Raw genomic sequence first — 13,302 nt, forward strand, 5'->3', positions numbered from 1 at the left:
GATTTTTTTTTTAATTCTTATTTATCTGTTTTGGAAAAGAGACAGAGAGAAGTTGAGAAGGAAGGGGGAGAGAGAGAAAGATGCCTGCAGAACTCTTTTACTGCTTGTGAAGCTTCCCTGCTGCAGGTGGGGACTGGAGGCTTGAACCTAGGTCCTTGCACACTGTACTATATGCATTCAAATAGGTGCACCACCATCTGGCCCCTCACATTCATTTTTAGACAGAGATGGATGATATTTTCATCCTTCCCAGGCTTGCAGGTCTCCAGCATCATGAAACATGCATTTTCCCTACAAAGAGGTCCGGAACAAAGTTTAACTCAGCACTGTTGCCACCTAGTTCTGGGCACAGATTGGCCTCAGGGAGCCGAAAGAGTTAATGCTTAACCTGTGACCATTTTCCTTGGGGAGGGGCCTTAAGCTGGAGGAGGAATTTGTGGCATTTAAAGTGTTTCTTCATGAAAGCTTTTGCCTTTGGAAAGTGGAAACTTTTATAGCGTGTGCCTTGTGTGCCTCGCCTCTGCTACTTAACTTGTTGGAACACCTCTCAGGTATGGAGTGGGGGTGTCAGTGGCTCTAGCTTACTACCTGGTGTCCAGAGCAAAGGTGTGTCCTCTCTCCTCCAGATGAGGAACATTTATTTCTTTGGTCTGTCTCCAACTGGCCAGCTTGCTTAAGATTACGTTTCAGACATTTCAGCAGCTGCTTCTCCCAGGAAAGTTCTTGGCTCTGGAGGGCAGCCCTGCAGAAAGAGTAAGAGAAAGGGGAAAAATTGCTGGAATCATCTAGGAGGTGTTTTCTTTCTGTCTGCAGGCGCCCGTTTCCCCCTGGAGACCGCGTCACGTTCAATGGGAGAGACTGCCTTTGTCAGCTCTGCGCCCAGCCGATGTCCTCCAGCCCTAAAGAAGCCACCTGCTCTGGCAGTAAGTGTTTGTCTCCATTGCTGTCTCACATGACTCAAGGCCCTGCAAAACTCACAGGTAGCTGAGGCAGGTTAGCTGGAGCTGAGAGTAAGTATCCTTCCAGAAGCATTATTAACTGTGAAACATGCTTAAGGGGAGAAGCCTTCACTCGAACCTGCATGGCAGGAATATCATCCTTATTTGAAAAATAATGCAAATAGAACTGAACTTCAAATTGTGTAGTCTTGATCGTAAAGGAAGGAAAGAGAATGACTGTGAAGCTTTATGTTAGAAATACTCGTATTTAGTGATCCAGGTTATAGCACAGTGCAACAAAGTGTTGGACTCTTAGGCATGAGGTCCTGAGTTTGATTCCCAGCAGCATATGTACCAAATTGATGTCTGGCTTTCTTTCTCTCTCTCCTCCTATTTCTCTCATTAATACATCTTTAAACACACACACACACACACACACACACGCCCCTGGGGCCAGGTGGTTGTACACCCAGTTGAGTACACACATTACAGTGTACAAGGATCTGGATTCAAACCCCTGTTCTTCCTCACCTACAAGAAAGAAGCTTCACGAATAGTGAAGCAGGACTGTGGGTGTTTCTGTTTCCCTCATCACTTTTCCTCTCCACTCTCAATTTCTCTCTATCCTATCAAGTAAAAATAAAGGGTAAAAAAGTAAAAGTTATTGGGTGTAGTGAATATGCAATGCAGGTGGGAGCTAGGCAGTGGTGCACCAGGTTAAGCACACATAGTACTAAGCTCGAGGACCCACATAAAGATCCTGGTTTGAGCCCCTGAATCCCCACCTGCAGAGAAGTTTTACAAGTGTTGAAACAGGTCTGCAGGTGTCTTTCTCTCTCCATCTACTTCCCCCTTCCCTCTATTTCTCTGTCCTATTCAATAAAATGGAAAAAATGGCTACCAAGAGCAGTGGACTCACAGTGAGCCCCAGTGATAACCCTGGAGGTAAACAAATAAATAAATAAATAAATATGTCATGCAGGCACTGAGCCCCAGAAATAATCCTAGTGACAATAATAAATAAATAAATAAATAAAGCCTATATTTAATCATAGAAATTGAGATGTGAGAATGTTTGGTGGTGACGTGATTCTCTCTGTGTGTATTAAAAAAAAGATTCTCACTGCCCAAAGCAAGTGTGGTGATTTAGTCTTACCTTGAGACACTTGATTATTTATTACTCTGAAATTTTCTTTAGTTACCTGAGGGCTTCTGGCATTTATTCCTTCAGCAGATATTTTACTGAGTACCTACAATGAGTATTGTTCATGCTGGAGATACAGCATGCTAGATATCTCATGCTAGAGATAACTCAGCAAGCTTTGATTGCTCAAGAGAGTCAGTGAATGCCAACATGAACATACTAATCAAAGTGAGTGCATCCAGGGAGGTTGCTTGCCAGGTTGCTTGCCATGAGCACAATCCAAGTTCGAGTCCTGGCACCACATGAAAATCCACCAGAAAATGAGGTGTCTCCTCTTCTCTTCTCTTCTCTTCTCTTCTCTTCTCTTCTCTTCTCTTCTCTTCTCTTCTCTCTCTCTCTCTCTTTCTCCTGTCTTTCTATAAATGAGTGGTGAAACCATGCATGTCCAAGGCTCAGCAGTCAATAATTCAATGAGAAAAGGAAAGTTGGGGCTTGGATGGTGGCCCACCTGGTTGAGTGCATACATTAGAAACAAATGGTACATGTGCCACAGATTTTATAATTTATATATATATATATTTGTGTGTGTATGTGTGTATGTATATATATATGTGTGTGTATGTATATATATATTCAGTATCAAGTATATATCAGTATATACTGATAAGTATATATCAAGTATATATTGATATATAAGTATATATCAAGTATATATTCAGTATCAGTATATATATGTGTGTATGTATATATATATTCAGTATCAAGGATTGAATTCAGGGCCTCATAAATATGCAACAGCCTGAGTGACTTTCTAGACCCATCTTCTTTTGTTTGGGGGCAGAAAGGAAAAGGCAGACAGAATGAGGAGAGATTCCACAGTACTGCTCTACCATTCATGAAGCTTCTCCTGGTGTTGTTCATGGCACTCCCAAGTGGTATTGGGGATTGAACCCAGAGCCCCATGCACGATAAGGTGCACACTCCACTGGGTGAACTGTCTCTTTGCCCACAATTTGCAATTCTTTATGACAAAGTCTTGCTGACCTAGAAAACTGGCTTCCTTGCCCCAAGTGGAAATAATGACCAATCACACTATTCATTCTCCTAAATCACACTCAGTAGGCACTTAACTTTTAATTGAGATATATTCTGAACTGTGAGCACCAAGCAGTGAAGCTCTAATTCCTTTTCCTCCCTGAGCACTGGGAAGAGGACTAGAGTTGGTTTGAGAAACTTAGGGTAAAACCTTTTAAGCCCTACTAGTCTCAATAGTTAAGAGCAAGACCAGTCACTTGGACTCCAGAGGAATTCAGCAATTTATAGCAGAGATTCTAAATTCTCTGGTTAAAGTAGAAGAAACCTTATGTCTGAGAAGAAGGAGAAGAAGAAATAAAAGAAGAAGAATGTTCCAACCAAAGCATTTGCATAGAAATTGAATTTTGACTATTGGAAGGAAAGAAGAAAAATGCATGTATCAGAACATCTTAGCATGACCAGCTTCTTAGCACTTATACATATGAACATCTTGCTTTTCTTTTTTTGCCACCAGGGTTAGTGCTGGGGTTCCATGACTGCATGCAGATTCCATTACTCCCAGTGGCCATTTCTTTCTTTCTTTTGATAAAAACAGAAATAGAGAGGCAAGAGAGGAGAGAGAGAAAGACACCTGTATCACTGTTCCACAACACACACAGGTGGAAACCAGGGTCTTGAACCCAGGTCTTCAAGCATGATAGCACATGGTATCTTGGGGCCCCATCACCACGGTACAACAGGCAGCAGGCCATGTATTTATCATGGCGAGGGCCACATTTCACCATTTGATTGGCTGTCTCAAAGCATTCATTGGTGATCTCTGCAACAGAAAGCTGTTCATGATAGGCTTTCTCAGCAGAGATGACAGGGGCCTAGGTGGCCAGAGGGAAGTGGATGCAGGGGTAGGGCACCAGGTTGGTCTGGAATTCTGTCAGGTCAACAGTCAGGGCTCCATCAAACCTGAAGGAAGCAGTGATGGAGGACACAATCTGGCTAATAAGGCAGTTAAGGTTGGTATAGGTTGGGCGCTCAATATCACGGCTTTATTATTATCTATCAAATAGAAACGCTGACAAGACCATAGAATAAGAGAGGTACAATTCCCACCACCAGAACTCCATATCCCATCCCCTCCCCTGATAGCTTTCTTATTCTTTAACCTTCTGGGAGTATGGACCCAGGGTCACTATGGGGTGCAGAAGATGGAAGGTCTGGCTTCTGTAATTGCTTCCCCGCTGAACGTGGTCATTGACAAGTCAATCCATATGTCATAGTTGGCCTCATTGTCTACCGTGTTTTGTTTTTTATTGGGTACAGACAGAAAGAAATTGAGATGGGAGGGGAAAGTAGAGGGGAAAATAGAGAGGAAAAGAGGGGGCCAGGATGCAGCACGCCGCATTAAGCGCATATAGTACAACGCACAGGCATCTGGCTCAAGGATCCTGATTCAAGCCCCCTGCTCCCCACCTGCAGGGTGGCCACTTCACAGATGGTGAAGCAGGTCTGCAGATGTCTGTCTTTCTCTCCTCCTCTCTCAATTTCTGTCTGTACTATCCAACAACGACAAAATGGCCACTGGGAGCAAAAGATTCCTAGTGCAGGTGCCCTGGAGGCAAGAGACAGAGACAGACAGACACCAGCAGCCCTGCTTCACCACTCATGAAGCTTTCCCCCTGCAAGTGGGGACCAGGGGCTTGAACCTGTGTCCTTGTGCACTGTAATGTGTGCACTTACCCAGGTGAGCCACTGCCTGACCCTTCTGCTCTTGGTTTATGACTTTCATTTTTGGTTTCATCAATGATTCCTCAATATATGGTCTCTAAAACAGAAATGGGTCTTTTAAATGCCTTTGAGTCAGTCCTCTTCATCCACACCACTTGAAAACATGTCTTCTAGCTATAGCTCTACAAAAAAAATCTCTTTTCATTGAACTTTTTAAAAAAATTTCTTGCTTTATATTTTTTTCACTTTTTTATATGACACACGTATTATGCACATAAAATTAGAAAGAACAGTTTGAAGTGTAAAAATGTATCAGAATCAAAATCCCTGTATCTCCAATGCTGGGTTTTCAAGATTGCTTCTGTGCACAATGCTGGACCCAATCACAATTTCCCCTTTGCTTTCCAGTGGGTGACATCCCACTTCTGTGTAAGTGCTCTGGCCAGAACAGTTTTATTTTCAACCAGTCTATTTTGATAAGTACTTAGATAGCATTTATAGGGCATGTGGGTGTGGGTGGCTATAAAAAGAGAGCTATTTTTTGAGAGAGAGAGAGAGAGAGAGCTGTTTTATGTGGATGCAAACATAAAGAAAGCCCCAGACAGGCAGACACACACATTCTAGAGCAACGAGGTTTCAGTAGGCTTCTAAAAGTCATCGGTACATAACTGGAAAACACTTGACTGTATATATCACTAATTAAGAGTTGGGCTCTACTTGAAAACTCTTGTGATATGACTTTCTTTTCTTCCTTCATTTTATTTTATTTTATTTCATTTCATTTATTGGGATTGTTTTTGCCTCCAGAGTTATTGCTGGGACTCGGTGTCGGCACTATGAATCCGCTGATGGTGGCCATTTTTTTTTCCCATTTTATTGGATAGGACAGAGAGAAATTGAGAGGGAAGCTGGAGGTGGGTGCTTGGGGGTGGGGAGAGATAGACAGCAGCGACCTGATTCACCACTTGTGAAGTGCCCCCCCACACACACACCAACCCGGATACTTGCACACAGTTCCTTGCACTTGATGGAGTGTACCACTGCTCAGCCCCCCTTTCCTTCATTCTAGGAGAGAATGGGAAATGGTTTACAGTGTGGTTGTTCACATATGGGTATTTCATGTTTCTTCCCTCTCTCTGAATGAATGAAAAAATAAAAGTGGTTCGAAATGAAATCATTTATGTTCTAACCCCATCTCCCCAAATGACTTTGCTACTCACAATTTTATTTCACATTCTTTGACTGGATTCCCACCATTACTCAATAAGTTAAGACAGCATGAGCAAGAGAGAAGAATCATACCGAAGAAAGTAGAAGCTAACCTGAGGATGCAGTGAGGGGTTTGGGCTAACTGGACAGAGAAGCAGAGAGGCATTTCTTTCTTTTCTTTTCTTTTCTTTCTTTTCTTTTTTTTTATTTCAGCTACTCAGCAGCTGCCCTGTCAGCTGCTCTGATTCTAGGAGAAATCCCAATAGAAGGGATTCCTCAAGTAGATTGTTTTGTTTATTTGTTTTTACTGAGCACTGCTCAACTCTGGCTTGTGGTGGTATGGGGAACTGAACCTGGGACTTTGTAGCCTCAGGCATGAGAGTCTCTTTACATAACCATTATGCTGTGTACCCCCAGATCCCCCAATTAAAGCATGTGCCTTACATGCTCGAGGCCATAGATTCAATACCCTACACCACAAATACTGGATTGTTCTGGTCTCTGTCTCTCTCTGTCTTCCTCTCATAAAACCAATCTTTTGTTGTTGTTGTTGTTAACATTATATAACATTTGAAATAATAATAGAAGTTACCTTACAGGGTTGTGGTGAACGTTAACTATTTTACTTTTCAATTGTCTAGGGCTTATTGCTCCACTTAAAAAAAAAAAATCTTTGAAAGACACTATGAGTTTCCTGAAAATGATGCCCACTCCTGTAAAGCCTTGGTCTGTTTCATTCTTGTTGTATTCGCTAGTGAGTGTGAGGCTGGGCTTCCATGGGCTCAGGAGCCATGGGAAAGGAGTCCTTGAGGCAAGGGAGAGAATGGGGGCTCAGGCTTAGATGATGTTTCCTGAGGACTCCTGTCTATTTTAGGCACCTGAGCAGGAGGGGACTGCTGTCTGCAGTCAGACTTTCAATTCCAAAAGGTGTCTGACTAGTGTCTGAGTGTGTGTATGTGGGTTTGGCAGATTGACACATCCAACACCCTCACACAGATACATCCAAATCCATCTCCCCCCACACACAACTATTATTCCAGCCACAATTGCAACTCCTACAGGTATCAGTACGCATGCTCCCCTCCAGCAATACTTAAATCATTTCAGAAATTCACATGCATATTTTCCAAGAGAGAGACATTTTCAATTATTTCACTTTTCTGTGTGGTAGCAAGAGCTTTTAATAGCTGCAGGCTGCTTTTTCTTTGATCTTCATGTTCTCAAGGAAGCATGTGCAGGCTGAATGGGTTTGTCTGTGGATGTAGAGGTGCTGGGACCCAGTGGCAGTTGTCAGTCTGGACTAGGATCAGCTCTGCTACTTTTCCCAAATCTCTTTAGCCATTCTCTCTCTCTCTCTCTCTCTCTCTCTCTCTCTCTCTCCCTCCCTCCCTCCCTCCCTCCCTCCCTCCCTCTCGCCATTTTTTACACATAGTGCTGGGGAATGAACCCAGGACTTCTCACATGCATGTCAGTGATAGCCCAACTTTCACTGTACATTTTAAGAGAGGGAGAAACACCAAAGCATACTCTACTATCCATAGAGAGCCCTTGGTGGCACTCAAGTTGCCCCCATGTGGTGCTGGGGTTAGAACCCAGGGCCTCTGGCATAGCTCTACCTACTGAGCCACCTCCCAGGCCTGTCTCCATCTCTTCATCTGTAACATGGAGTGGAAATAGGTGCCTTCCTCATAGGGTCAAGTGTGCAAATAGCGAAAAGTGTTGCATTCTTCTAAAACAGTGTCACTGTTCACAACATTAATTTCCAGGTTTATGTTTAGGATAACCCCTTATTTTTGTGACTCTTCTTATTTTATAACTTTGTTCATGATAATGTCTATCTGTTCATTGGATAGTTTTCACCAGTACTGAGCACATCACCCTTAGAGCACAGAATTGGGGCAGTTTGTCTTGTGTGAATGTATTTTATGGATGGGTCTCCAGAGATATATCTGTTCCTCTTTCTATAGATATTTTCTTCTCGCAGGACAAAATGGCAGAATGAAACACTTCTTTATTAGTGGGTTGCTTTGGGAGTTCATATGAGGGCTTAAAAGGTTTGTGGCAACTCACAAGCACAAATATGTCAGCCATTACTCTCTAATGAAGTTAGGAGACTAGATTTTGAACATGAAGTTGTTCGAAATTAAGGAAGAGAAAGACAGCATACTAATTAAGAATGTGGGCTCTACCTCTCACAGTTTTGGATCTGAGTCCGACTCCTATCTTTTGGTCATGTATCCTTTGGCAAGTTGTCTCAGGATCTCTGTACACTTAACTAATAATCAGAAGATGCTACTTGTAAGGGTTGGCATGAGTCTTCAGTGAGAGTGTGCATGGAGGACAGAATAAATGGGGAGAAGGTGCTGATAAAAGAAATTCAAAGGGAAACCCAAGCAGAACCAAGGTTTCTTTAGTCTGTGTCCTAAGAAATATAATTGAGAAGATAGAATGAAAGGAACAAGTGTTAGGAGACTTTGAGGAATTTGGAATGTGTTGTTTCAAAGATGGGATTTCTTCCATCCTTTCCTTTCCCTTCCTTTCCCTTCCTTTCCCTTCCTTTCCCTTCCTTTCCCTTCCTTTCCCTTCCCTTCCTTTCCCTTCCCTTCCCTTCCCTTCCCTTCCCTCCCCTCCCCTCCCCTTCCCTTCCCTTCCTTTCCTTTTTTCCCTCCCCTTCCCATCCCTTTACTCTTTCTTTCTCTCTCTTTTTCTTTCTTTCTTTCTCTTTTTCTTTATTTCATTCTCTCTTCCTTGCTTTCTTTTTCTTCTTTTTCCTATAAGGTGGGAAATAAACTCAGACCCTTGTGTATGCGTGATACTGCTGGACCACTTTGATTCAGTGTATATTTATGTTGAGAGATGCAGATAGAGAAAGGGAAAGATACCAAAACACTACTTCATCTCCCATAGTGTTTCCTTGGTGTTGTTCATGGTGTTCCTATGTGGTGTCAGACATGGAACCCAGGGCCTCACACAAAATAAGGCATAAACTCAACCATCTGAGCCATCTCCCTACCATCACCAAGGATGGTTTCTAACTCAAAGGATGGCCAGGAGAATACAATGTCCTAGAAAAATTCAGATGATAATTGAGTGTGCAAAATCAATGATTTAAGATCAGCGATTAGAACTAGAGAAACCACTGATTATGAAGGTGGGCAATGATTGAGGGAAAGTGAGGAAGATGATTAAAAAGGCCATGTCAAAGAAGGTAAAGGACATCATCCATTGTCTCACAAGTATTTCTTTGAATTCCTGCTGGATTTCAGACAGCAAATTATCTGTTAACAGTTAATATATTTCTTACTGAGGTATGTTTTTCACTACTAAGAAACCAACATTGGCACAGAAGCTATTGCATTTTAATTGTTTAGATGTGTAAACCACTTCCATCATCTAGTTGAGTTAATTAAATATTAAGACCCTCTTGTGTTTGTCTCTTTTTTTAATTTTTTTTATTAATTTTATTTTTGAGAGCAATGCAGAGAGAGAGAGAGAAACAACAGAGCACTGCTCAGCTCAGGCTTATGGTGGTGTGGGGGATTGAACCTGGGACTTAGGAGCCTCAGGCATGAGATTCTGTTTGTATAACCATTATGCTGTCTCCCCCACCCATGTGTTTGTCTCTTATGCAAGGTCTAGCGCATAAAGCCCTAGATACACATTCTGGAAATTCAATCAAAAGGTCTCTTCCTTTAAAGAAGGCCACCTATAATCTTCCTTTTTTAAAACAGCTTTAAGTGCTCACTGCAAGTCAGTATGAAGATTACAGAAAAATACAAAGAAAGAGATGAAAATGATGTGAAATCCCATCACTAAGGGATTAACTCTATTCAATCACATTTCGATGCACTTTCTTTTTGGATGTTGCTCTGGGTACCGTAAAGTTTTATGATTTCACACACCAGTGATTCTTTTGAGTATTACAAAAAAGGTAAAAAGGTAAAAGACTAGGAATTTGCTAAGGGCTAGTTCACATATGTCCTGCCAAAACTGCACTTGGCTTTTTGGGTTTTTTGGCTGTTATTACCACCTAGCTCTGCTATTTCTGTGTGCCCATCTCCCTGAGGAGATTGCAAACTATTTAATGGCAAGAAACTAATATTTTTTTCTTGTCCATAGAATACCATTGTGCATATAGCAACTGCACAAGTGTCCACTGAGTGAATAAAATGACGTCACCCCAGGAGAGCACTGAAAGAGTAAACCTGAGCTCTGTGCCCTGGGTGTTGAGTTCTGACAGTTACATGAATGAGGATGAGTTTTGTAAATTCACACAGGCACAGCCTGGGTGCACGGAGGTCAAGTGTGTTGGTAAGTTTTAACTCACATGTATTTTCTTACCTTGTTTATAAACACCACCCTTATTTTGTAAAGAGGGACTATTGCTTGAGAGAAACTTGTTGATGGCAGGATCCAAGTTCTTCTTCCTTTCCTTCTTCCTCCTCCTTTCTAGTTCCTCTTCCTCTTCTCCTACTTCTCTTCCCCTACATCTCTCCTCCTCCCCTACATCTTTCCTTCCTCCTCCTACCCCTCCTCCTTCCCTAGCCTCTTCCCCTCCCCTCCTCCTCCTCCTCCTTCTTCTCTCTAGTGAAAGTGTCAGGAACTAAATTTCCCCAGCTTTAAGGGAAGCCCCACCTTTCTAGGTCTTTAAGGTGCTAGTTAGTCCCTGGCCAAGAAGGAGTAGATCTAACCTGCTATGAGAGTTATATTATTTCTGGACTGGTTTTCTCGTGCAGAATTGAAAGTTTGGAATTTATGTGTTAGCCAGAGGCTCAGTGCAGAAAGAAAATATGTAGCAGAAGGGAACATTAATATTCAGATTTTTTTCCCAGTGTGAAATCTTTATGAGTCCCAGAGCGACACAATCTTTCATGTAACTGGAGCCTTGATTATAAAATCAATTGCAAGAAAGAAAGGAAAGATCTCACTTTATAAGTAATGGACACAGCTAATGGAAAAGTGAAAATCGGTTTAAAAGTGGTGGCTGGAAAATTAATGGCATTTTCAAAGTTGGTTTCTGTTTTCATTTCACCAGATATGCCTCCTGCTCAGTAAAAGCTACACCTTCTAACAATTTGACACTAAAACTAGAATACCAGTGATTGGAACCAAGGTCATTTCCCAGTCTAATTTTAAACTTGAGTAACCGTAAAAATTTAGCTTCACAAAGGACTGCTAGCACACTCAGTTAAGTGTACATAGTTCTAAGCTCAAGGACCCGTATAAGGATCCAGGTTCAAGCCCCCAACTCCCCACCTGCAGGGGGGATGCTTCACAAGCAGCAAAGCAAGTCTGCAGGTGTCTGTCTTCCTTCCTCTCTCAATTTCTTTCTATCCTAGCCAATAAAATGGGGGGTGGCGTCCAGGAGCTGTGGATTTGTAGTACCAGCACTGAGCCCCAGCAACAACCCCAGAGGCAAAACAAACAGACAAAGGGCTGCTTTATACACATAACACTGCACACTCCTTATAGATTTCTCCAGGAGGATATTTGAGAAATGTTCTTAGGAGTTGTTCTTAGGAGTTATTCTTAGGAGAAATGTTCTTAGGAGTTGTTTCCTCGAGGAAACACTCACGAAAGACATGTCTCTGATATCTGATTACTGTAAAAAATGGCGACTAATCCCTAGCACTGCAAAAACAGTATCATCTGTTTTCCATCTACACCATGCCTCGGCCTCGCGTGAGCTTAATGTGCAGCTTGGCGATACGAGAATCCGGCATGAAGCCCAGCCAGTCTATCTTGGCGTTACTCTCGATCGCACCCTGTCATTTCACGAACATCTCATAAAAACTGCAGCAAAGGTGGGCGCGAGGAATAACATCATTGCAAGACTGGCCAGCTCCTCATGGGGTGCGAGCGCTTCCACACTACGATCATCCTCTCTGGCATTATGCTATTCCACTGCAGAATACTGTGCCCCAGGATGGTTCCGTAGCCCCCATGTCCACTTGGTCGATTCCAAATTATATTCCTCCATGAGGATAATTTCTGGAACCATCCGTTCCACCCCGGTTCCATGGCTGCCAGTTCTTAGCAACATCGCCCCGCCAGATATTCATCGGGATGCGGCATCATCTAAGTTCATTTCCCACGTCTACGCTCGACCGGACCTGCCAATATACGCGGATATCTTCGCCCACCCCGTCCAACGCTTGACATCTCGTCATCCAATCTGGTCCCCTACACCTACAGTGAACTTCTCTGTTCCAGACTCTTGGAAACAGAGTTGGCAGTCAGCTGAGGTAAAGAACAAACACCTCATCACAGACCCCTGCAAGCGTCAACCCGGCTTTGACCTAGCACGTTATGATTGGGCCCTCCTCAATCGCTATCGAACAGGCCATGGCCGGTGGGCCGCTATGTTCCATCGCTGGGGAGCCAGAGACGACCCGAACTGCCCCTGCGGCTACAGACAGACTATGACCCACATAGTCAACGACTGCCACCTCTCCAGATTCAAAGGAGGTCTCGAAACTTTACATCAGGCTCAACCTGACGCTGTTGACTGGCTACGGAATAAGGGCAAACGCTAGAAGAAGGAGTTGTTTTCAGGGAAGGAGGAAGGAGTGACTAGAAGATAGAAGGGAATTATTTTTACTATATGAAAAAAAGTTTTAACCAAATGTGTGTGTTGTCTATTTAAAACCAAAATATGTTAAACAAAAACTGTGTTAATTTTGCAAAATAAAATAAGGCAGAAGCTCATGAAGCTTGTCCTAGCAGTGATCTTTGGCTGTGAGTGTTAAGTAGCTAGCTGATCACATGATCAAAGTACTGAAACCAACATTCTGCCCCCTCCTGTCTCCCACTCTCCTCTGGAGTAAGGAAAGGAGCCCATGTTTGTTAATGAGCACTAAATCAGAGAAACTGACACAGATGCCCAGCTTGATTTTCCTCTTGGCAAGAGTCAGTGTGTGCTCAGTGACCATAGCCTGTTAATGATTTATCATAAAATTCCTTACTGGGTTAAAGTTTACAGCTAGATTAGGAAAAGTAAAGCAAGAGAAAGAAAAAAAAAAAAAGCCTTCTGAGTGCATTTAATTGAAATTGAGATGACATTCACATGATATAAAATTAACCACTTTAAAGTGAGGGTTTTACTGTAGTCACCAAGGGAAGTCTAACTATCACTTCCAGCTAGTTCCCAAGCATCTTATCACGCCCAAGTGAACCACATACGCGTCAGGCATGTGCACCCTATTCCATCTCTGAGCTCCTCCTACCTCCACCTACTCATCTGCTTTTTTTTTT

General features: G+C 42.7%; 1 protein-coding gene across 24 annotated transcripts in view; it reads left to right on the forward strand.

Annotated features, from left to right (window-relative positions):
• ABLIM1 (actin binding LIM protein 1) overlaps window positions 1-13,302 on the forward strand; it is a 366,517-nt gene that overhangs the window by 215,946 nt on the left and 137,269 nt on the right. For all 24 annotated transcript variants that reach the window (XR_009544647.1, XR_009544653.1, XR_009544643.1 and 21 more), the window contains exon 4: window positions 814-923. Coding sequence is in view for 1 of the 24 variants with exons in the window: in XM_060171227.1 (XP_060027210.1) it covers window positions 814-923 (110 nt within the window). In the remaining 23 variants the exon portion in view is untranslated. The remainder of the gene's footprint in view (window positions 1-813; window positions 924-13,302) is intronic.

This window comes from Erinaceus europaeus, chromosome 14 (assembly GCF_950295315.1).
Source record: "Erinaceus europaeus chromosome 14, mEriEur2.1, whole genome shotgun sequence".
Lineage (NCBI taxonomy): Eukaryota > Metazoa > Chordata > Mammalia > Eulipotyphla > Erinaceidae > Erinaceus > Erinaceus europaeus.